Source organism: Hyaena hyaena, unplaced genomic scaffold (assembly GCF_003009895.1).
Source record: "Hyaena hyaena isolate Hyena2069 unplaced genomic scaffold, ASM300989v1 scaffold_32, whole genome shotgun sequence".
NCBI lineage: Eukaryota > Metazoa > Chordata > Mammalia > Carnivora > Hyaenidae > Hyaena > Hyaena hyaena.
The window spans coordinates 331,213-356,583 of record NW_024080663.1 but is presented as its reverse complement, the minus strand read 5'-3'; the positions used below and the strand labels follow the sequence as shown (position 1 = coordinate 356,583).

General features: G+C 41.7%; 1 protein-coding gene across 5 annotated transcripts in view; it reads left to right on the top strand.

The window, feature by feature from the left end:
- The first annotated feature begins 1,047 nt into the window (after positions 1-1,047).
- Positions 1,048-25,371, top strand: part of CDC14A (cell division cycle 14A) — a 168,066-nt gene continuing 143,742 nt past the window's right edge. For all 5 annotated transcript variants that reach the window (XR_005527732.1, XM_039228456.1, XM_039228457.1 and 2 more), the window contains exons 1-3: positions 1,048-1,452; positions 2,259-2,349; positions 22,519-22,594. Coding sequence is in view for 4 of the 5 variants with exons in the window: in XM_039228456.1 (XP_039084387.1) it covers positions 1,404-1,452; positions 2,259-2,349; positions 22,519-22,594 (216 nt within the window). In the remaining variant the exon portion in view is untranslated. The remainder of the gene's footprint in view (positions 1,453-2,258; positions 2,350-22,518; positions 22,595-25,371) is intronic.

Below are 25,371 nucleotides of genomic sequence, written 5' to 3'. Positions count from 1 at the left end.
CACTCCCTGCAGCGCTTCAGCTAAGACTACGTAAAGAGATTCTTTTGTGTTAATTTCCCCCGTGGACGAGTGGCCCTGTCGTGTGTCGCTCGTTCCCTCTCCTCCCCTCCCCCCTCCCCCGGCTGGCTTCGCTTCCCCTCCCCCCTCCTCGATCAGAGCCAGATAAAGGTTAGGCATTTGTGATGATTTTGCGGCCACAGTGGCAGTCCAAATAAGAGGACGTGGGGGACCGGATGGGAACGTTTTCCCCCGTGAGAACAAAGCACAAGTTAGATCAAAGTCCAGTATGTGTAGAGGAAACCGGTACATGTTCTTTTGAGCTAGGAGGTAGCAATTTTTTAAAAAATTTTATTTTTTACAAAGCTGGAGATCCGTCAGTGGTGGTGGGCCAGGGGGTTATTAGGAGGTGGAGCGCGGAGATCTGAGGTCTTTTAAGTGTGTGTGTGTGTGTGTGTGTGTGTGTGCGCGCGCGCGCGCGCGCAAGAGTTTAAGAGAAGTGGGTGATGGGACACGAGAGAGACAGAGAAGAAAAATCTGTGGAGTGGGAGAAGACTTAGTGGGTGCAGAAAAGGAAGGGGTGCCTGCGCATCCTTGCCTGGGAAGCAGCAATAGCGCCCTTCCTAATACCTACTCCCTACTCCACCATTTCATTCATAAGTTTCTGGTCTGGAGGCCCCGCCCGGCTCCCCTGGGCCGAGGGCCCTGTTTCCTGTACAGCAATTGGTGGACGGCAACAAAGCCTTAGCAACTGGCTCTTAGTGACACGCGGGGCGCCTGGTAACTGGGGCGCCGGGCCGGCACCGAGAAAGGAGCGGGGCTGTCCCTTTAAGGGATGGCCGCGGAGCCGTGAAAGTGGAGGGGGCTGAGGGAGGGCGGGGAGGAAGGTCTGAGGGCGGACCTAGGGGAAGGAGGAGGAGGAAGAGTTGCTGCTGAAAGGAGGTGGCGAAGGAGGAGCCGGAGCAGCTGCTGCCAGCCCGCGGGCACCGGAGTCCTGCCCGCTGCCGCACGAGTAGCCACGGGCGCGATCGGGGCAGACGTCTCCTCCTCCATGATCACTTTGGGAGCGGGGGGAAGACTTTGCCCGGCCGTGAGAGCTGGTCTGCGTTTCCGACGCGCGGCGGCGGCGGAGCAGCGGCAGCAGCCGGGTCCGAATCGGAGCGGCCACAGCCTGGGGCGTGTGCGCCCCGCGCGGAGCGGGCTCGGGTTCCCCGCGGAATGTCCCCGGGGCGCCCGGCGCGCTGACCCCCCAGCCGCCTCCGCTTTCGGCGCCTGCTGCCTTTCTCGTGCGGGCTCAGTGTTGGGGACTGCAAGCTTCCCGGCTCCTGGGCAGTGGGGAAGCCCCCGGGGGCGGGTGACCTCAGCTGGCCAAGACCCAGCCCTCCCCCGTGCGTATCTTGCTTAAGATGGCAGCGGAGTCAGGGGAACTAATCGGGGCTTGCGAGTTCATGAAAGGTGAGGAGCAGCCGCCCCGCATCCTCCAACTCTACCTCACCCCCAACTCTTCACTTCCAGCCCTTCGTCCCAACAGCCGCCTCCGGCTTCTCTCGGGGCCCCCAGTGTCCTGCACCGGCTGCGCGCGCTCTCGTCCCCTCTCGCTACTGTCCTTTCCCCGAGGACCCCCTGCTTCCGGCTTCTCTGTCTTTCTTGCGTCCCAGGTTCCCTCTGCAGCTCCCTCGGATGACCTCGCCGCCCGGTAGTGGGACGGCGCGGTTTCGGCCGGACTCTCGCATGCAGCGGCTGGTGGGGATCCCAATCTGGGTGATTTTTTTTGGTCTCCTTTAGCCCGCTCGGTTTTCGGGACAACTCCCCACCCCCCCGCTCCCCGCCTCCCTCCCGTCACACCTCCCTGTCTTACTTCTTTCCTCTTCTTGAAGTCTTCGATGCTGCAGGCTCGCCTCTCTCTTCCCCTTCCGCAGCTGCTGAGGTCTGGAGATTTCTGAACCAAACTTGCATCTTCAGTTCTACGGGTACCCACAGCTTCTGTCTGCGCCCGGTCGCCTGAAACAGGGGAGATACGGGAACTCTGCTCCCAGCTGAGTCTCTCAGTTAGGTCCCCGTCTCGTCTCTCTGTTGTGCTCTTGAGACTCTGGGTTTCTGGGAGAGATCAGGTTTCTGCAAGAATTCCACGTGTTAATAGAGTCTTTAAATAATGGGTAGCAGTTATTGGTTTGATCTTTCCTGTATTATCACCACCCCGCCCACGTTCAGCTTCCCCACTTCTCATATGTTTTCTCCTATCTTTTAAACTTGTCTTTCAGATCGGTTATATTTTGCTACTTTAAGGAATAGACCAAAAAGCACAGTAAATACCCACTATTTCTCCATCGATGAGGAGCTGGTCTATGAAAAGTAAGTTTCTATTTTTTTTTTTTTTCTCAACCATTTAGCTTGTTGGCTCTCTGGTGAGGGAACACTGTGTGCCTCTATGGCAGGTTTCTTCAGTTTTCCCCAGTGGTGCAAGTAACTACACCGTTTTTTAGAAGACTCAGATGCCTGGGGAGAGGTGCAGGGCAAGTTAACATCATTTGAACCTGTCAACACCCCAGTCCTTTTAGAGCTCTGTCTATATAAGCTCTTCCACCACCACCACAAACTGCAACCCTGGATACCTAACACTCCCCAGAGTAGGGCCAGGGAGACACTGTCCTTGCCAGACTCCGTAATTGGCTTGTGAATCAGCCACCCAGTATTTATTATGGAGCACCCACAGAGTATAGGGAAGTGTGTGTATTACAGGTGCTTTAGCTTTGCGGTTCACAAGGCTTCTGTTGTCTCTCAGGCTGTTTTTGTTTCTGTGGCTCGTTTTCGGAAAATGGGACATGTTTAGCTGGAGGTAGCTGTACCCAAGTCATACCAATGAGTGAGATTTTACCTGCACAAGAAATTATTCAATTATTTTATTTGGGTGCCCCAAGCTTCAGAGTTTTACTTTCTTTGTCTTTGAGGAAGTGGTATAGGAGAGCTGATTTACTTTCTTCCGTTACTTTGCTTCTTCTACGGGAATTAGGATTTGAGTGTGTAAAGTAAGAATAGGGAACTGTTTTCTGTGACAGACCATTGATTTACAGGAAAAAGATATCTTAATACCTTAAGGGTAATAAAAATTTAATTGAAGAGAGATAAATCTCTTTAATAAAAGCAACAGATAATAAGGAATAAGAAGACTGAATTGACTTATGTTCTCATGAAAAGAACTGGCATTTCAGAGTAGTCCAAAATATTCTAACTTAAACATTTAACCTTACTTTCTTGTTGTTTAACCAAATATGCAATTAAATGAACATAGTTAAATGAACCATAGTGACCCTTATAAGCTTCCTAGACTTGTCCTGTTAAAAGGGATTTTGGCCATTCTGCCTAAGGATTTGTGGGTACCACAAGGTATTTGAAGAGTGAGCGTATTCTTGACTTCGAAGAGTGTATCTTTTATTTGAGGGCAAACCATCTTTAATTGTCACTTCATCATAGGGATTCTTGAAACTGATGTCTTCAGGACATTTCTCTTAGTGGTACTGGGGACAGGATGCTTCTTGAATGGCCGAAGTCAAAGTGGGAATGAAAGAGCCCTTTGCTGCTGCATTTGAATGCTGCGGCAAGGAGGTCTAAATCTCTGGTGTCAGATTACAGCTCTGCTCCTAGACCGAATGGAGTAATGTGTGGCCTGCTCCCCGACCCCGTGTACCTGGATGATGTCACTGCCAGCAGTGTTTATTGAGTGTTCACTGTATTGTTGGGAATGTGCATTATTGTGGCTTTCTTTTAGTGAGTTTCAGGTTTGGGGGACCTCTTGTGAGTCTGACAGTAGAGGCTGTGTATGTGCCATTATGTTCCATTCTGCAGTGGCTGATGGGCCAGAGGTTGTTCTGATGTCATTGAACAAGTTTCAGTCATTGGGGTCTGAATTGCTTCTGTAGAGATTGCTAAATGATACCACTGGCAGAAAATTACACATAGCCACCGAATGCAGTGCTCCATGGTTTTTGATCGTAGTATTGATATATGAAGAACATTTTTTTGTGCATTTTAATATTGGTGTTTTAGGATAGGGCTACAAATCACATTACTCTTGTATTAAAAAAAATTTTTTTAACTGTATGTTTATTTTGAGAGAGACAGAGTGTGAGTGGGGGAGGAGCAGAGAGGGAGACACAGAATCCGAAGCAGGCTCCAGGATCTGAGCTGTCAGCACAGAGCCCAACTGGGGTTCAAACTCACGAACATGACCTGAGCCGAAGTCGGACGCTCAACCAACTGAGCCACCCAGGCACCAGCACATTCCTCTTGTATTTATTCTACTATGTTTCGGGTGTCTTGTAAGAAAGACTTGCTGGAGCGACCATCCTATTTATAGTGTGAGTTTTGGTGTCATTTGAAACCTTAAAGAGGACTCCAGCCTGTGCAGAGTGTACTTTCGGTTTGGACTTGCCCAGCTTCCGTGCCAGTGCAGTGGCTGTGATTCTGATTAGCCATCATTTCATCTTTTTTTGTTATCCCAACATATTTTACATGGGTAGATGCTGGAGAGAACGCAGCGATGATGAAGGCACATATTACTGAAGCTTCAAGGAGCGGCAAGCCTGTCAGATGGATGACAGCAGTGCAGGCAAAGGGATTGAAAGAGAACTGACATTAGGTTAACCTAGCCTCTGTACTAAAGTGTGTTCCCAGGCAGGTGCGAGCACATTTGGTTTAAATGTTCAGAAAAGCTTCCTGGAGCAGTTACAGTTGGTTTGGAAAATGGACAGTTTTATCTGGCAGAGATGTGAGAGGAGAAATCCCAGAAGCAAGAACAGCAAGGATGAGGAGGGAGGCTCCAGAATGCGTTCAGGGACTAGGAAGTCCCCCAGTTTGCCTGGTGTGTATCCAGGTGTGAGGAGGATTTGCAATATGAAGTCGAAAGGTCAGTGGGGTGCAGATTGAATGCCAGGGTGGGGATCCGAGATTTCCTTGCACGCCATTGGACTCCTGCGGGTCTTGGGGCGGTCCATGATATGATGGATCTGGGCTAATTGCAAATAATGGCAAACATCTATTGAGTATTTAAATGCATAATAGTTGCTATTCTAGGTGCCCCACAATACTTATTTATTAATTTATTTTATTTTCACAATTCTGTGAGGCTGGTACTATTATCATCCTTAATGTGCAGAGATGATGACAGTAGAGTACAGAGAGGTTAAGGAACTTGCCCAAGGTCACAGAGTTAAGATGCAGCAGAGCTGGAATTTGAAACTGAGCCCTCTGGTTCTGGAGTACATCTGTCTTCTCTAAAAAAGTTAATAGGATTGCAGCGCCTGGGGACTCGGTTAAGCATCCAACTTCGTCTTTGGTCACGATTTCACCATTTGTGAGTTTGAGCCCCGTATCATGGGGCTCTGTGCTGACAGCTCAGAGCCTGGAGCCTGCTTTGGATTCTGTATTTCCCTCTCTGTGTCTCCCTTACTCATACTCTGTCTCTCTCTCTCTCTCTCTCAAAAAATAAATAAACATTAAAAAATTAAAAAAATTAATAAGATAGCATCTTTAACAGAAGTAGAAGCCCACTCGGGGCGCCTGGGTGGCTTAGTCGGTTAAGCGTCCGACTTTCGCTTAGGTCATGATCTCGTTGTTCGTGGGTTTGAGCCCCGCGTTTGGCTCTGTGCTGACTGCCAGCTCAGAGCCTGGAGCCTGTTTCAGTCTGTGACTCCCTCTCTCTCTGACCCTCCCCTGCTCACGTTGTCTCTCTCTCTCCTAGAAATGAATAAAACATTAAAAAAAAAAAAAAAAAAGAAGAAGCCCACTTAGAAAAATTCTGGAATGTTCAGAAGGAAGAAATAATTACCTAGATTAGGATTCGTAGCAATGGTGATAGGAAGAAGGGATCTGAATCCATGTGACTGGCAGCAGATCAGGTGGGTGGGTTGGGGGATGCTGAGGAAAAAGAGGGGGTGAAGAAGGCCTTAAGTCAGCCCGAGTCCTGGTGAGCCTGCTGGGATCATTAGCTGAACAAGAAATAGGGCGGAAGAATGGGATTTAATGGGGTGATCAGGCATTCCATTTGGATCAGATTGAATTTAAGGAGTTTAAGGGATATCACATAGACTTGAAGTTCTTAAACATGGGGATTTTCCACTAAAGAGGTGATAAAGCCATGAGAATGATGTGATTTGGGGGGAGAAAGAGAAGATATCAAGGTCTGTATTTCACAGGCAGGGCCAAGAAGAGGAAGCAGGGCGGAGGGGGGGGAAGGAGGAGGAAATAAACAAAGAGGTGGACAAACACTGGATAGAGAGAAGAAAGGGGGGAGAGACAGAAGCCTGGGAATCCATCTTGTCAGCTCTCCTTTGGGATGACTCCTTCTTTCGAATGAGAGAAACTACAAAGCCCCCAGAAGAATGTGTAGTAACCTGTGCTCTCTCTACGGAGGATGTCTTGTGGCAGGAAAATTCTTGACTGTCCTATCATAATGTACTTGTCTCTAAGGAAAGAGTATGTTTATATGCTCTATCACACAGGCCTCCGTGCTGCCTTGTAACTCTGTACTCATTTGTTGAATGTATAAATGAAATGGTGCTTTTCTGGTTAAATTATCACCTTGGAAATGCAACTTATTAGTTTTGAATCAGGAAGTAGTCTCTTTAAACGTAGGTTGTAGGTACTCTGGACACAGCTGTGTTTTGTGCAGGTGTTTAGTTCCTTCTCAGAGGATGATAGCACTCCATGATTGAAATGGCACATCTCTGAGAAGCTGGAGGAGAAAATTTAACAAAGTGGCCTCATGAGGTGTGGCTGTTTACTAGAAATGAAGGTCTGAATTTTCTGCTTGATCTTAAAACAGAATTTATCATATTAACGTCAAGGTCTGAGCAGTTTTAGTAAAATGTGGTTGATAAGAAAGCCGTCCGTTTGTCCTTGGGTTATGATTTCACAGATGAGAATTAAAATCAGAGTATAGACTAACACACTTGTGGCACAAAAGTAGCCCAATAAAAAGGGAGCCTTTCAAAGATTTATCTGTATTTGATTAAGCTACAAATCATACACAACTCTCCAGAAAGGCTAATTCTTTGGTTTTGGAATTGGGCCCTGTAATCCAAATAGAGGCTTACTTTTTATAACTTGGCTCAAGTTTTTTTTTGGCTTGAAAATTAGCAAAATGAAGTATGTTCATTGTTACAACCTTTGTGTTCTCCTCCTGACTGTGATGATGGGTGTAGGGTTAGATGATAACGCATAGAAAGCCAGTTTGCTGTGAAGGGTAGAGCATATTCATTTTCAGCCTTGTCCATTTTCATCTCGTCTCTCCTTATGTCTGCAAAGGAAAGGTATTGAGCATGCAGGAGAGAACTTTTCATGGACATACTCTGGGGACTGAATATTAAGCAGTGTCTGAAGTTACTCAAAGCAGTTCACCAAATGTTTTCACATGGAAGAATGAACAGCCTCTAATGAGGACGAATTAGCTAAACTGAAGATGTTTAAAATGTTCAGTTTTCACTTAAACTTTATTAAAACACTCTGGTATTAATGCAACCATGAATTTTTGCATAAATCACATATAGAAGAATGATTTATAGTCTGTAGAATAGGCTTGAGTCAGAATGTGAACCTAGGACATCTTTGAGAGAAATATAGAAATCTTCCCTTGCCTGGAAATATTTGTGGGACTGGAATATTTAGGTGAGAAGAAACGCTTTTGGTTTTCAAGTTTTATTTCAAATTTAATATGTAGCAAGTAGGTTAATTTAATGGAAAGGCTAATGCCATTTATGGACATGCACACATTCCCTATATATGATCTTATCTTATAGAGTCTTAGAGCCATCATTTGGTACCCCAGCTCTCGTTGTAAATTGCTATGATATTGACAGAAGAGAAGATATAGTTGAATCTGGAGACCCATTTCCCCATGGGAATAAAAATAAAATCATAATAACAGCTCACATTTATACTCCTGAGCCAGGACCTAGGAGTTAGGTGCTATTATTATCACCACTTTACAGATGAGGAAGCTGAGGCTCAGATCAGGTAAGCAGAGCCAAAGGTCACTGAGCTAGTAGTTAAGTGGGTGAGCTAGGATTTAAGCCGTAGGCAGATGGCTTTGGAGTTCATGCTGTTATGCTTCCAGCAAGTTCCCAGTTGTCTTGAGCCTGAGGCTGGTGGGGAGGGTGCAGAACCAGCTTCACACCCCCAGCCCCGTGCACTTGGCCCTTCTACCTTGAGCGGCGATGGCTTTGGTAAGAAATGTGCCACTGACAGTTTGTGTACCAACTTTATGTCCAAGCTATATCTGGGAATGTGTCATGGTATTTAAGTGTTTTTTCCATTTTGTGGGTGTAATTTTGCTTTTTCTCCTTTCAGTGGACTTCCAGAGAGAGAGAGAGAATAAATTGAGTTTAATGATTATATTAATAGGATGAATGAAACAAAAGAAGTCCAGTTTTTATAAGTTTTATGAAAACTTCTTTAGCAGGCTGTCCAGTGAAGTGTTCTTGCTGCTTAACTGGTGTCCCTTAAGATATAAATTTGTGCATAGAATTCTCTTAAAACTCAGAAAACTTTGTAGCTTTTAAAAGACAGTGGGTTTACACTTTCTTCTCCCTTTCTTCTTTCTTATGTCCTAACCTTGTAAAAATTACCCAGCATTTTTCAGGGCCATTTTTTTTTTCATCCTCTGTTTTGAACACATGCCTTTTAGGTGTATGTGTATATGTGTATTTTAACCAAAGGTACTACAGAGTATATGTGATGAGGAAATGCACATATCTGTATACAAAAACCAGTATAAATTCAGTGACATACTAGAGTCAAATTTTACTTTTTAGGAATAGATTTATTTAAACAGTTGTTGGTTTTGACCTATTAGGCATTCACAGTGGGTAGTCTGACTTTAATCTTCATAAGGACAAATTATTTTTCACTTTTTTCAATTTGCTTGAGATAAGACTGACAGAAACATAAAATTTAACTATGGTATTAAGGACTCAGTTAAAACTAACAAGGCTGCTCTTAATCAGGCCGCCTGACACATGGATCCAAATAGCTGGGCGGTAGGAGAGAGTCTGCTGTCCAAGTTCTCACTATGCCAAGTCACCATGGGGCGGCTTCATTATTTTGTTTGAAGTAGATTCCTAAGACATCAGATGTTCTCATTTGTAAGTTCATAAACACATTCCAAAGCTGAAAGCAAATGACTCTTACTAACCCACAGCTTAACACACCTTTGTGCTTAACGAAAGAAAAAAGGAAAAGAAAAAAGACCCTTGACGCATTTTCACAGGATGTGAAAAAAGCAGGACTTAAAAACTTGGAGGTGGTTGAAAATTGCTGGAGGAGAAACCAACATTTAGATGGGATAGATTTTGGCGCAGAGTGCTGTGCTAATGCTTCGGAGACAGACAAATACATAAAGAAGGCAGTTGGAACAAATACAGTGAAGGGCGATATATGACAAAAGCTGCGAAGGTATGTGTTAGGAATCCAAGAAATGAAGAGATTATCACTGCCTGGGGTGATAGAGATGATACAAAGTGATATTTGACCTAGCTCTTGAAGGGTGTGTAAGAACAAGGAGTATATTTTATGATCTCTGTGAGGACAAATACTACCTGTTTTTGCTTTCGTGGTATCCCTACACCCAGCACAGTGCCTGACATGGAGATGGTGCTCAAGAAATTTTAGCTGAATGAATGAATGAATGAGTGAAATGAGTGAAAGAGGAAGGAAAAGAGAGAAAGAAGAGATTTCAAGTATTTGGAGTTAGCAAGATTCTGTGAGGTGCCATGAAATATTTGAGTGCAGAGAGGTCCCAGGTGAGGCTGGACACATATTTGGGGACGGGATTGATGAAGCCGTTGGGACCTCAGTTGGGCTGTTTTATGAATGGCAGAGAAACTGATCAGAGCTCTGATTTAGGCTGGGAGGCAAGGGCAATGGGCCCGGGGGTCGGGGGGTCTGTTTAAGCTGTGGCAGGATTGGATTAGGGCTGTAGCAATGGGAACAGAAAGAACAGATGGGGGAAGAGGCTAGAAACGATGCATTGACTGTATTTGGGATTGGCCAGGTTGGGGCGGAGGGTGAGGAACTGAAGATAGGTTCAAGGTCTCTATCTTGGGTGACTGGTAGAAAGTGACACCTTAAAGTAGACAATGTGCGTAAATCGGGAGGAAGGGTTACTTTTTTATTGCTTGGTTTTATTTTGGGGATGGGGAAAGGAAGTAAAAAAGGGTTTATAATGAAAGGAAAAAAGGAGTCTTTGTTTTTTGTGATCTTTAAGGAGAAAATAGACAGTGCCTGCCTGGGATATTTAGGTATCTACTTATTTAAAAACTGAGAAGTTGGGTGGGACGCTGATCTTAAATTCCTTTCTGGCTCACTGATTTGAATTGGGCTTTCTACCGGTAAGTGTTGAATTTATTGTTTCTTTAAAAAACTTTTTTTAAAGCTTTAGTTTCAATTGACCTAAAACAAACTTTGGTTTTGCTAATCATCCAAATACTTCCAGGACCACCAAAGAATCAGATGTTGAATGAGAACCATCAAAAATATCACTTTATTTATTCAAAGCATGTACTAGTCTCAGCCCTCACAACTTGAAAACATCTGGTAAATGGTCACAATTTTTATTTGTATCTGACAGTGAACTCCTTTATAGAAAATAGTTTGTGTGAACTATAGTTTTCGAATAACATGTTTCACTTATTAATTTATACATTTACTATTTTGGTCTTAAAGATATTCACATCCTATTGATGAATTGGAGAATTTGCTAGTTTGGACTTGTTCTTTTGCTATAAAATTTAATTTTCATTCGGAGAGCCAGAAAAGATGGTTTATTTCATATTTGTTCTCCTCGACGGATATATTCTAGTAAGGCATTTATCCAGTTTTGTCAGGGAATGTGGCATTCCAGTGAGGCAGCTCCTACGAAGAGTTGGGAAATCACATCTTGAAATATGAAAGCAATTTTGTAATTTGTATAACTTTTCTAAGATGCATCTCCATTTTCTCCTTCTTGAAGAGGTTATTGCTTTTGATTTGCTTTTTATCTGTGATACTCAGACTCTATTATTGTAAGTACATTGGTTGTGCAATTTCACCATAATTCAGGGATGGTTCTAGCCACTCCTATGAATCAAGGCCTCTCTGTTTATGTAGCCGATGTTGTCTGTTTGCTAAACATCTTGTGTCTTTTAGTGGTTTAATTTATTCAGTTTTTATTGGTGACTAACTGATATCAGTTGAGTACGTTTCAGGTGCTGCTTTCGGCATTATCGTCAATGTACTAGCCGCTAATAGTCACCTCCTCCCTATGATCTGTCTGATGAGTCTAATATACTATGCGCCTAGAAACCAGACATCACATTTTATTAGCCTTTGCTACAACATAGGACTAAATAGATTCAGCATGAGAGTGGGACTCTCTTATAAACACGGCTAAAGGGCACGGGTTTTGTTGCAAGCTTTAGAAGAAACAATATGACTTTGTTTTTTGGCTTACTTGCGATTCTCATTTTTTAAAAACCTTTATTTCTTTTTGGGAGAGAGAGAGTGCACAAGCAAGTGAGGGGCAGAGAGAGAGGGAGACACAGCATCTGAAGCAGGCTTCAGGCTCTGAGCTGTCAGCACAGACCCTGACTTGGCGCTCGAACTCACAAAACATTGACATCATGGCCTGAGCCGAAGTCAGTCACTTAACTGACTGAACCATCCGGGTGCCCCGTTGTGATTCTCATTGATTCCAGATTGAGTTTTCTGAATTGGGGATCCTTGGATAACTGATTTCTTATTCTGTACATTTATCTTGTAAGAGGGTATGGTATTAATATAGCATTTACCTGATAGTTGATTATTGGTTCTCTGCAGATGAATTAATTTAAAACATTAAAAACATTTTATTTTTTTATGTGGAAACTAATTTGACAATAAACTATTTGTAAAAAAAAAAAAAAAAGAATAAACTCTTCCAAAAAATATAAAAACAAAATAAAAAAGCAAAAAAAAAAAAAACCATTTTATTTTTTTCTAAATGTGAGATAAAAAGGTTTAAAAAGGTCTCTTTTAGGGGGCTGTGAATGGTGGGCTTGTAAAATAGGTCCTTTCCTGTTCTGCTACGGCCCTCGTTAGCATCCAACATTGTCTTTGTTCCACAAGCCCACTGCAGACAGCCCACAGCTCTAGAAAACCCAGAAGTAAAGGCTTAGGATGATTTTAACATGGCAAAACTCGCAGAATTGAAGGGGCCTAAGAAAAAAGGAATTGGGGTGATGTATAGCTGGGTGAGTCTTGTAGACTGGGGGTTACTCCGGGGATGGGCCATACTGGGAGCAAGCCACTAATAAAGATACAAGCTGAAGGGGGCGGGGGGTGGGGGGGGAGCTGTTCCTTACTTTACCCTGCACAAGAGAGGCGGGCCATCCTGCCATTCTCTGTCCCCATTCCTGCCCTTCCTTCTTAGGTTATTTTTGTCAATTTTGTCTGATTGGTCTTAGTGTGCACCCAAAGCTAGTAAAATGTGATATCTGGTATCTCTCCCCACATGAACCTGGTGTGCAGTTTAGAAGGGCTAAATGGTTGGGGCACCTGAGTGGCTTAGTCGGTTAAGCGTCCGACTTTCGCTTAGGTCATGATCTCGCGGTTGGTGGGTTCCAGCCCCGCGTCGGGCTCTATGCTGACTGCCAGCTCAGAGCCTGGAGCCCGTTTCAGTCTGTGACTCCCTGTCTCTCTGACCCTCCCCTGCTCACTCTGTCTCTCTCTCTCTCCTAGAAATAAATTAAAAAAAAAAATTTTTTTTTTAAAAAAAGAAGGGTTAAATGGTTAACAGGCAGTTGTTTTGCAAATGAACCAACTGTGTCTCAGTCTTCCATTCATTACTCAGCCATTTGTGTGCCAAGTGCTAGGGATATAACAGTGAACACACTTGAACTCAGCCCTGTGTTCATAGAGCTTATAGTCTGGAGGGGGTGTGTGTGTAGGGAAGATATTAATCAAATATTAAGAGGTGAGCCTGGGAGAGGCATCAGGCAAGAAGTCCCCAAGGACATGACTAAAGCTGAGACCTAAAGGCTAGGTAGATGTTAACTAGGCCTGAGAGGGTGATGTGTAAAGGCCCGAGGCAGGAACTAAAAGAAATAGCTTGGCTGGAGCTTACAAGTAATAAAACCAGGGAAATGAAGCCCCAAAGAGAGATAGGGGCTGCACCACCCTGGGTCTCACACACAAGTGTGCAAATTTTGCTTTTAATTCCAAGCGCTTAGAGGAGTAATATGATCATCACTGGGTTTTAGAGTAATTATTTTCCTTTTCAAGGCCTTAGTTGCTTTATGAAATGTGAGGAGGGTTAGTCTTTTATGTACAGGGCATCAGTCATCATTCTGTTTTCTACCAAAGCCACAAGGATACTGTCTGCATAGTCCCCTTGCCTTTAATACCTGCCATTGAATAAAGGGGTTAATTTATATTGCTTGAGAATGTTTCTGTGGGAGTGAATTTTAATTTTAGCAGTGCGTTCCTGAAGAAATTCTCTATTGTTTTCATTACTGTGAGCCTCAAAGGGGGTTTTCATTAATTGACTTGCTCCAAGGAGGGAAGTCACGGAATGACAGACTCCAATGCTGGAAGGTCCCTTGATACCATCTAGTCTGTTGTTTGGCTTTGAGGCAAAGTTGCAACACCAACCCATTTTATAACAGCAGCAGGGCCTTGCTACTTGCCCCAGGTTAAGAAGGTACTAAGTGGAGAATTCTTCCTCATACTTCCGAGATTGTGTACCTGGATTTCCCTAAAAACCTAGAATAATGTACCAAAGAACAGGAGTCAGAGTTGATATTGGGGTTCTCTCCGTACTTTGTCATCTCAACAAATGGCAAACTTCATGCAGACAAGGAAAGGGTAATGAGATAAAGTTCCTACCTTATGAAACCACTTTCTGGACTGTGGGTTTGTTCCCCAGCTGTGCAGAAAGCATAGTGAACTTCAAGGAGAAAGTTGTGAGGTTCTTCCCCTTCCTGGAGGGGATATTCTGAGGGAATTGCCTTTATACCCAGAATCAACATATTGAGAGGGCAGAATGCATCACATAGGGTGACTAGCCCTTGGGAAATGTGAACTGTTGAATGGGTTTGCTCAATATTTATAACTAGAGTTATAGACTCTGTTATATATACATGTATATATACACACATGTATATACATCGTATATATTATAATATATATAATAGTTTATAATGGCTAGGAATTTGATATATGATATGATATAATATTTGGAAACAGCTTTAGAAGCCTTATGTCAGTAGCTTCATCTCATAGATAAAGATGTGGAGTCCCAGATAGGCTAAGGCACCAGCCCAGGGACATTGACTGATCCACTGGGGACTAGAACCCCTTGCTTCCCAGTGGTCTTTAGTTTTCTATCAGACTCTATGTGACTGACATGGAGCTGGGGAACTTCTTCCATGTGTTGGCTGTCTTCCCAGAAAGTCAGCATCAATGTGACTGTGGTTTGTTATGCTACAAGGGCTTGAGCATAAGCCTTGAGCTCTAAGGGCTTCAGACTATACTTTGATCTTAGATTAATGTTTGCTGAGCAATTGAAGCCTCTTTGAAATTTGATTATTAGGGGTTTCGGCCATGTACAGGAACTTTGTTATCTGGAAGGAAGAGTGTGGATAATATTCCAGAGATAGGGAAAATATTAGCTGAATAATGTCACCAAAATTGTATATGCACATACACACACATACACGTATAATCTCACAGTGCTTTGAAGGGTACTGCTACTTAGCATTTATCACACTGTGATAATATATTTACTTGTCTTCTCATTAGATGGTGAGCACCTTTTGAGTAGGGAATGGCAGTCAGCAGGCTTTCAGTAAATATTTGAGTGAGTGAATGAATGAATAGACAAAAACTGTGAGCAGTGCTGGTAAAAAATTCAAGAGTTGGTATGCCTTACAATGACCTTATAGAATTTTTCCATCCTATTTATAAAGCAGGTAAAAAAAAACAATTTTTTTGTATTGTCAGCATTCTGATTAATATGCTAACTTACAGGGCCTTGCTCAGAGTAAGTGCTCATAAATTTTATTGAATGAGGGGAGCCTGGGTGGCTTAGTTGGTTAAGCGTCCGACTTTCGCTTAGGTCATGATCTCGCGGTTCGTGGGTTCGAGCCCTGTGTCGGGCTCTGTGCTGACTGCTAGCTCAGAGCCTGGAGCCTGTTTCAGTCTGTGACTCCCTCTCTCTCTGACCCTCCCCTGCTCACGCTGTCTCTCTCTCTCTCCTAGAAATAAATGAAACATTAAAAAAAAATTTTAAAAAATTTTATTGAATGAATGAGTATTGCTTGGAATAGAGCTTTATCTTTTTGCTGAGGAGTTGAAATTTTTTAGATGAAACTTCTTATCTGTAGAATAAGGTACCAGAGTGCTTTAAGCAATGATTCCTCTGAGAATGGGCCCACTTAAAGTTTGTTTGAAAAACCAACACAAAATGATATGTCTTAAACTTCATAAAACTTGTGAGAAGAGCTAGACATTTTAGGTATAACAAAAAGGTTTCTAGGTCCAACTCATTTTTCCCTTCAAATATGTAGGATGAGCACTGTGGGTGTTAAGTGGCCCCGTGGGCATTGGGTGACCCTGATAAGCATTTGCTGTTATCCTTGGGCTCCCATTTCTTCATCCTCCCCAGAAGGAGATGCCCCTTGTAGGACTCCAATTCTTTTAATTTCTTTCCTCCCAAAAACAGGAAAGAATTTGCTTTTAGCTATCTATACTTACTGAATAACAGGCAGATGGAATGATTTTTACTTAATAGTTCGTGAATTTCATTCTGGTTATTGATCCATAATTTGCCAACCTACAAGGGAAAATTTACAAATAAATAAGAGAGATTCATTTGATCATTCATTCATTTTGAGGGAAAGCTGAAGGTACTTTGAAATAATAAAATGTGTATCCATGATTTTCCTTGCCCAAATGAGCTCAAATGAGACCAGATTACCCCTTTCTTCCCTCACCTAGGAAAAAGAGGTGGCCATTGCTGGGCTGTGGCTCTGGAGGCCTCTTCCTGGGACTTGCCAGAATGGAGAAGACACTATCTTGAGTCATTTATTTCAGGCTTAGGAGCCCAGTCCGTCCTCAGGTTTTTTTCGTGTGTCTCCACAGGTCTCTCTCCCATTTCTCATCTCCTTTCATTGTTCCCAGGTTGATGGCCTTCCATTTCTTCTCTTCTATCCTGAGCCCAACTTTTTCATTCCCCTGCTTCAGTTGCAATTTGCAAGTTGTCCAAGTACATATTTTATACTTTCTAGCATATTTGACTTATTTCAACTGATATTAATTGGTTTTTGTATTTTAATATTTCTCTCTAGTAATGATCTGGCCTATTAACTGTGTTTCCACATCCTCCCACCACAGGTGAGGAGAATTCTTATGAAGAAGCATGTTGTTGCTAGGTATTTACCCCAAAACTTACAGAGTACTAATTCATACGGATACATACACCTCATTGTTTATAGTAGCATTATCTTCAATAGCCAGATTATAGAAACAGCCCAAGTGTCCACTGATAGATGAACAGATAAAGAAGATGTGTTATTTATATGCAATGGAATATTACTCAGCCATAAAAAAGAATGATATCTTGGGGTGCCTGGGTGGCTCAGTTTGTTAAGTGTCTGACTCTTGATTTCAGCCCAGGTCATGATTTCACAGTTTGTGAGTTTGAGCCCCGTATTGGGCTCTGCACTGACAGTGTAGAGCCTGCTTAGGATTCTGTTTCCCTCTTTCTCTTTGTCCCTCCTCTCCTTGTTCTCTATTTCTCTCTCAAAATAAATAAAAATAAACTAAAAAAGAAAAAAGAATGAGAGGCACCTGTGTGGCTCAGTTGGTTAAACATCTGACTTTGGCTCAGATCATGATATTGTTTCGTGAGTTCAAGTCACACATTGGGCTTTGTGCTGACAGTGCAGAGCCTGCTTGGGATTCTCTCTCCCTCTTGCTCTCTGCCCTCCCCTACTTGTGCTCTTTCTCTCAGAGTGAATAAATAAACTTAAAAAAATTTTTAAAAAAGAATGAAATCTTGCTGTTTGCAATGGCATGGGTGGAGCTAGAGAGAGCGAGTATAATGCTAAGTGAAATAAGTCAGTCAGAAAAAGACAAATACCATATGATTTCACTTATATGTGGAATTTAAGAAACAAAACAAGCGAGCAAAGGGGGAAAAAAAGAGGCAAACCAAGAAACAGACTCTTAACTGTAGAGAACAAACTGATGGTTACCAGAGGGGAGGGCAGGGAGTGGGGGTGGGGGTGGGATGGATGAAATAGATGATGGGGATTAAGGAGTGCACTTGTGATAAGCACAGGATATTGTATGAAGTGTTGAATCGCCAAGTTGTGCACCTGAAACAAATCCTGCTCTATATCTTAACTAACTGGAATTTAAATAAAAACCTAAAGAAAGAAAAGAAGCCTGTTGTTGGAGGGTCTTTACTCATGGCATTTTATTATATCAAAAGTTGCCGATAACCCAGAGTGGTGGAAGCAACTATGACCATTTTTTGTGTCAATGATCTTGACAGTTTCAGGATGTCAGAAAACAACATAGAAACAAAACTATATTATTGTAAATATACATATATTCTTAGCAAAGAGGGCATTGTGAAGAAAGGATATATAAAATAGCCTTAAGATAGAGTTTGTTGGCTTTGTATTTGTCTGTGGCAGTTCTGATTTTAAAGACCTGTTGTAAATTGCTGTTGGCTGGGGGCACCTGGGTCATTCTGTCGGTTAAGCGTCCAACTTCAGCTCAGGTCATGATCTCACTGCTCGTGAGTTCGAGCCCCTCATCAGGCTCTGTGCTGGCAGCTTGGAGCCGGGAGCCTGGTTCTGATTCTGTCTCTGGCCCTCTGCCCCGCCCCTGCTTGCACTCTGTTTCTTTCTCTTTCTCTCTCTCTCAAATATAAAATAAAACATAAAAGAAAATTAAAAAAAAAATAAATTGCTCTTGGCTGTGCAAAGATTTTGACTGAATTTCTTAGCATGACTTGAAGCTCACCCCACCTTTTGTGAAATATAAAAGCTGGCCCATTGAGCTTCAAGATTTTGTAAGGTGGGAGACTCTCTGGGTTCAGATTGTTTTTCTTCTACCTTTAAGGTGCTAAGATAGAGGTAGACCTTCTTCTTTGTAGATATCTGATGTTCTTCCAGCAACCTGTTTCTTTGAAAGAGAGAGTAGAGGAGAATGGGGACAGGATTCTTTTCTATTTTTCTATCCTCCCCTGTTCTAGGGCCCAAGTTGTCTTTTTGGAAATATGATTCCCTTGAACCAAAGGAGGTAGGAATTCCCAGAGCCTAATTTCACTTTGGGAAACATGTGGGTCTCTGAGGGGAAGGACATCAACTGTCTTCAGACACTTTATCTGTACCTTACTCATGGTACTTGGCAATTTCTCTAGAGTTACGTAGTTATTTTTGTTCTCATTTTATCTTTTCATCATGATCAGTGTTTTCTATCAGCACAGAACATTTTCTGCAATGATGGAAATGTGTAGTTTCATTTTCCAAATCAGTAGTCCTTAGCTGCATGTAGCTTTTGAATACTTAAAATGGGCTAATATTATGGGAGAACTGAATTTTAAAAAAAATTTTTTTTTAAATGTTTTATTTATTTCTGAGAGAGAGAGACAGAGTGAGTAGGGGAGGGTCAGAGAGAGAGGGAGACACAGAATCTGCAACGGGCTCCAGGCACTGAGCTGGCAGTCAGCACAGAGCCCAACGCGGGGCTCAAACCCACAAATGGTGAGATCATGACCCGAGCCGAAGTTGGATGCTTAACTGACTGAGCCACCCAGGCACCCCATGGGAGAACTGAATTTTTAATTTATTTAACTTTAATTAGTTAATTCAGAATTTTTAAATTTGAATTTGGTGGACACAATGTTACATTAGCTTTAGGTGTACAACATAGTGATTCAACTTCTCTATATTTTATGCTGCACTCACCACCACTATAGCTACCATCTGTCACCCTCTGGCGTGACATGGTATTTTACAATACCATTGACTGTATTCCCTATGCTGTACCTTTCATCCCTGTGACCTAGTCATTCCATAACTGGAAGTCTGTATCTCCCTCTCCCCTTCACCCATTTGCCTGTCCTCACCCCTCTTCCTATGACAACCAGTAGTTTGCTCTTTGTATTTATAGCTCTGGTTCTGCTCTCTGTTTATTCATTTGTTATTTTAGGTTCTACATATGAGTGAAATCATATGGTATTTGTCTTTCTCAGTCTGACTTATGCCACTTGGCATTATATCCTCTAGGTCAATCCACGTTGTCATAAGTGGCATGATCTCATCTTTTCTTGTGGTTGTGTAATATTCCATTGTGTTTTGTTTTTTTGTTTTGTTTTTTGTTTAGTTTTTGTTTTTTTTTGGTGTGTGTGTATACACACACACCACATCTTCTTTATTCATTCATTTATGCACTGGCATTTGGTTTGCTTCCATATCTCAGCTATTGTAAATAATGCTGCAGTAGACATAGGGTGCATAGCTGTAATTAATTTAAGTTTAAATAGCCACAGGTGGCTAATGGCTACCATGTTGGACAGTACAAATCAACTTAGGGATGTAGTGTGTATTTGATTCACTTTTTCCTGTGTTATTGGAGTAGACCAATGTCCTAATCTGATGTTTGGTGAAACTGGTGTGTTTGATAACTGTGCTGCTTCCAAAAGTACATGTGGTTAAGTTGGCTGTGCAATTAGAAACTATATAACTCTGAGTCTGAAACTGAAGTTGGCTTCTAATGGTTAGCACAAACTCGAATTAGATGCCTTGAATTCTTTCTGCTTTCTTGAAATTTGTTCAAAGTGAATCTAAAAGCTGATAAAACCGTAATTAAAAATTCTTGGTTTTCCTTAACATTCTGCGAGTGTCAATAATCATATTTGAGTAGGGGAATAACAGGAGATTAGTTAAGAGCATTGGTTCCAATAACTTAAGGACAAGGAAATCTGTGTTAGAAACAGGACTACTTTAATCATGCTGGTAGGTGCTTATTTTTATATTCTTTTCATTTTGATTCTTTTGAATGGATTTTTGTTAACTATCCAAGATTGGCCTGTAATTAGGTATAATAAGCGTAGTTCATTTTGGATTCATGTGTCTTTTGTTTATACTTATAATATAGCATCACACTGGGAATTTTAGAAATAAATATCTTTTTTTAAAAAATTTTTTAAGTTTGCTTTTTTTTTTGAGAGAGAGAGAGAGAGAGAGAGAGAGAGAAAAAGTGCATGCACAAGCTGAGGAGGGGCTGAGAGAAGGAGACATTAGAATCAGAAGCAAGCTCCAAGCTCTGTGCCGACAGCTCAGAGCCTGACACGGGGCTTGAACTCACCAGCTGTGAGATCATGACCTGAGCCAAAGTCGGATGCTTAACCAACTGAGCCGATCAGGTGCCCCAATAAATATCTTTTTATTTCCAATCATTGCATGTTTTCTCTTTTGGCAATCTTGTGTTTTTACTCTCATGAAGCCTGTGTATAGGGACAGCAGATTTTGGTGTTACTTGGAATATAAAGTTCCAAAATATTACCCACTTCCTTCATGTAGATAAAATGTACAAGTTTCGTATTCTTATGTAAGGCAAGTGGCTCCTGGCAGATTTGATGTAGTGTACATATCTACGATACTATAATTTAGGTAGTGGAAAAAAATTCAATGACTCCCTCAAAAGAAAGGTATTTTGTGGATGGGTTTTTTTTTTTTTGAAGATTGTTGATTTTTATACAATTAATGGTCCAGGCTAAATTGAATTTGAGCACTAATGAGCAAAAATTCATAACGAGGACTCATTCATTGAAGTTTTATGTTATGAGCAGGATATTCTTCTAAGCTTGTAAGGTATAAGATGCAATCCCAGTGTGAAAGCCTCACTCTGTAGTTGGGCAGGTAGGATCTACACTTAAAAAGATCAGTCACGGCATGTGATAGTGGCTCAGAAAATAAGTTTGGGGAACTTTGAGAGTGTTTCCTAAGGGTAACTGGAAAAGTGGGACTTGACCTGGGATTTGAGGAAGCTAAAGAGGAACGGAAAGAGAAGAAGGAGGGCACCCCAGGAAAGGAGACCAATGTGGGCAGAGGCTTGGATTAAGAATTTGCATGGAGGATTTGGGAATAAGGAATGGACACAGTTGCTGAAATGCACATTCCGTATGGGATCCATTAGGAGATAAGGTCATCCTGGCCGCTAAGGGCATGAAATGTAGGGCTTTGATTGCTGGGCCATGGAATTATTCTGAGGGGAGTAAGGAGCCATTAAACATTTTTGAATGGTGGGAAGATACATGAGAAGTGAGATCCTGTGAAGATTAATCTCTGGAGTGGAATACAGGATGATTGGGCAGAGGAGAGGAATTTAAACAGTGAGGATGTGAAATGAAGAGCCTCTGCACTTTTACTGCCAACATAGGACTGGAAAAGCAGGGGATGACTTAGAGGAGCAGCTTTTCTGGTAAATGAGAATTAAATTGATATTTATTTGTTGCCCTGTTGTGATTGAAAGTTTTCATGCCCGAGTAACTGGGTGAAGCCAGAAGTGTTTTTAGCCTGGTGGGCTGATTTGAAGGGAAGATGGGTTGACTTTATTTATTTATTTATTAAGAAAAGATTTTTAAAAATCTTTATTTATTTTGGAAGGAGAGAGAGCAAGCTCAGAGGAGGGGCAGAGAATATTAAGCAGGCTCTGTGCTGACAGCAGAGAGCCCGATGCAGGCCTTAAACTCATGAACTGTGAGATCATGACCTGAGCCAAAGTTGGACGATTCACTGACTGACCCACCCAGGTGCCCTTAGATGGGTTGAGTTTTAGATGTTCTAAGTTCTAGATGACGGGAGGACCGGTAGATGTAGGTTCGGAGGTAGTTGGAGATGAAAAGACTGATCCTGAGTCTCATATGTAGAAGCCATCTCTCCTCTGTAGGGTTACCAGTGAAATTCACGATAGTGGGCAAGAGGGATCTGCAGACTGCTGACTGTATCCTGGAGATATCTGTTAGGGGGCAGAGGGCAGTGTGTCATATCATGCAGAAAGTTCAAGGAGGAGAAAACTCCAAGAAGAGCACTAGGTTTAAGGTACTTGAGAATAGAGAGCAAAGTTTGAGTGGAGTAGTTAGACTCGGTGTCGAAGTACGTGATAAATCCAACTCGGAAGTGAATGTATGTGTTCTGTTCATGTTGATTCTTTTATGGCCTGCTTTTTAATCATTTTACTGAGTGTCTCGGCAGGGAGATAAAATGAGGTGGAACTCAAAATGTCCAAATAGTTTCCTGTTAAGGGACTAGGTACAGTAATTGGTGTTCATCAGTGGGGTGAAACCATTAGTTATCTGGATTATATGAATCACTTATATAATGACCCATATTCCTGAAGATAACTGAAATTTGCAATTTTAGTGAAAATGAAAGTGAGCATTGATGTTACTGAAAATTATATCTCTACTAAATATTGCTTTTTTTAAAATCCCAGTTTTTATGCAGATTTTGGACCTCTGAACTTGGCAATGGTGTACAGATACTGCTGTAAACTAAACAAGAAACTGAAAGTGAGTACTATGGTGATGTTTGTATTTTAGTATTGAAAATTTTAGCTTTGAAATCTGATCACCGGGATTGCCGTACACATACCGCTCAGTTAGGTGATCTTGATCTTTGGATATTTATATGAGTAATTTACTCTCATATAAATGAGAAGTTGAAACTAATCCACCTGATTGCTCCATAAAGGACATGGTAACCTCTTCCATTTTTCAGGATGAATTGAAATGTGAGCTGAATGAAGTCATTGAAATAGCCATCTAAGAAAGAAAGCACAAATACCTTTCAGGTTGCTGTGTAATGAGTCTCTCAGATTCCTCCCTAGGATGATTTTTCTGAAACCAGGCAATGAAGGCGCTCATCACTGCATGGCAGGAGCTCGCAAGCTTTTCCTGTCTGATCGAGACTGAAATTTTTATGTATTTCTTGAAGGTCATCTTTGTAGAGTTAACAACCAAGTGGGATTGATGAACTAGGAGTGATAACAACAGGGACTTTACCTGTTGTGACAGAATTTGGATCATCCATTCAGTATTCATCTGTATTTTTGATTTACAAGGTTTTTTTTTCTCTTAAACTCTAAACATACATGAGGAAAAGAATTACATGTACTCCTGGTTTTGGTAAATTTATTTCATCACATAGATACATTTCTTTTTCTTCCAGTTTTCTAAATGAGGATCTTAAGTGTAATGTTTCAGTTTGGAAGATCAAACACTACATAGCATGCTGTTAAAGATAACTGCTAAATTATAATGCTCAAGCGGTTTATTCTTTCTGCTGCTTACAGTGTAAGTGGTGTGGCATCATACAGTACTTTGTGCATATTAGCTGCTTAGTGATCTTTGGATTTGATTGTTTTTTATTGAACTTAGGTATAAGACTGTCTATAGTAGAGAATTTCCTGTAAAACAGGTTCACAGATTTTTGTCATTGATCTGAAAATGCTAAATGGTCATGGAATGAATACCAAAGAGAGATTTTTATTTTAGTCAATAATAGTATGACATAAGATCTGTTGCAATCAACTGTTTAAAGAGTTAATTTGTAAAGTGTTATCTGACTTGAAAAGATGTATGTAAATTCCTTTAACTAAACTGGTCCACATTTTTCAGAAAAGAAGCTACTGCCTATAGTTTAGAAAATGAAGTTGAAATTTTTGTAGTCACTAGGGAAGCAAATAATATTCTAAAAAGGATTTAATGTAAATACATAAAATGGACTTTTAGTGGATGAATTAACAAGGAAAGGATAATCCATAAATAATTGAAGGCTATTTCTTCCTTTTGAGGACTTAGGAATTTTTTTTTGCTTTCTTGATTAGTCCTGTGTTAGTATGTAGTTGGTATGAACTGGGTATTATAATTAACAATTCAGGACCTGACTATTACTTGGAAGATCAAAGAAAAGAATCATTATTTCAAAAATAATTTTTTTTTTGGCCTAACTCCGTCTTCTGCTTATATCAATTATGTAACAATAGATGGCTTGAGTAAGGCTATTTTTCTACCATATTTGACACCAGACAGTATAGGTAAGTGTATACATGGACTTGTTTTGATTTGTTTTCATTTACAAAGCCTTCTTTCAACATTATGCAAGTTTAATAGAGTTCAGCAGTCCCTTGGTTCATTTCAGGGATCAGGTAATCTGATGGATGCCTGGAAGGACATTTTTAGCTTTATACCCTGTTACTTGCTGAAGGAATGACTTTTTAAAACCCAAATGTTGGTAAGTCATGCGTTGTCTTGAAGCATCCAAGTAGCAGCTCTACATTAGGAGAAAAGACTTGACTTCACCAATTCGAAGTGAATTGGTGCAATTGCTTCAAACTTTTATAATCTCAGTTCCTTTAGCTCTAAGATAGGGATTATAGAGCTTTCACAGAGGGGTGGTTAAGAGTATATTAGAAAAAGGCTTTGCAAATTTTAACGCCTTCTGCAGAAGAAAGTTACTAAATGGAACATTTATGACTTTGAATGGGAAATAACAATAACATTTCTTCAACCAAGGTTATGAACACCTTCTCAGTCTCCCGGCTGTCATTACCATATGCAAAAGCTGTTTTGATATAATTTTAGGAATCCAAATGACAATTTAGTCTAGCCAGCTCATTTTATAGGTGCAGAAAGGGAGGCCCAGAGGCAGGTGACTTGCCCAAGGCTACAAGGTAAAGTGGGGGCTATATTTCAAGGCTTGTGATTTACTCATGCTTCTCTCCACCTTCGTCGCTGGAGGAGCCTCTGTGGTTTATAATCTTAACGTGCTCACTCACAGCACTGCCCCAGCTGACTTTACCTTGAAAACACGTCCCATAGTGGCCTTGAGGCTCCTGCCTTGTTTGCTTCAATGACTGTTATTGCCGCTCCCGCTGCTTTTCTTCCAGGGATTCAGACTCCAGGCTTTCCTGCTTTAAACGTACCCTTCTTGTTGTGTACCTCCCACATTCTGTCTCTCTCACCTTCCTGTAATCTCCAGGCCCTCAGGCTCCCTATTTTCTCAGTCCATCGGATCCCTGTTGGTGTTTTGCGTCTGCAGCCTGTGTTCACGTGTTTTGGTAAGACCTTTGGGCACCTTGCTTCTATGCCTTCTATCTTGCTTGCCTTGACATCTCCCACCCTTGGCATCTTTCCCAGTGGATGACTTCGTGTGCTAACTTACTGATTTACTCAAGATTGCAGTACCCCTGCCACTGCTGGCTGTGCACTTTACCCCGAACCACGCCAGTTGCCCCACACAATGGCTTGTGACGTCCAGTCTGACCCGAATGCCCTTTTCCCTTGGA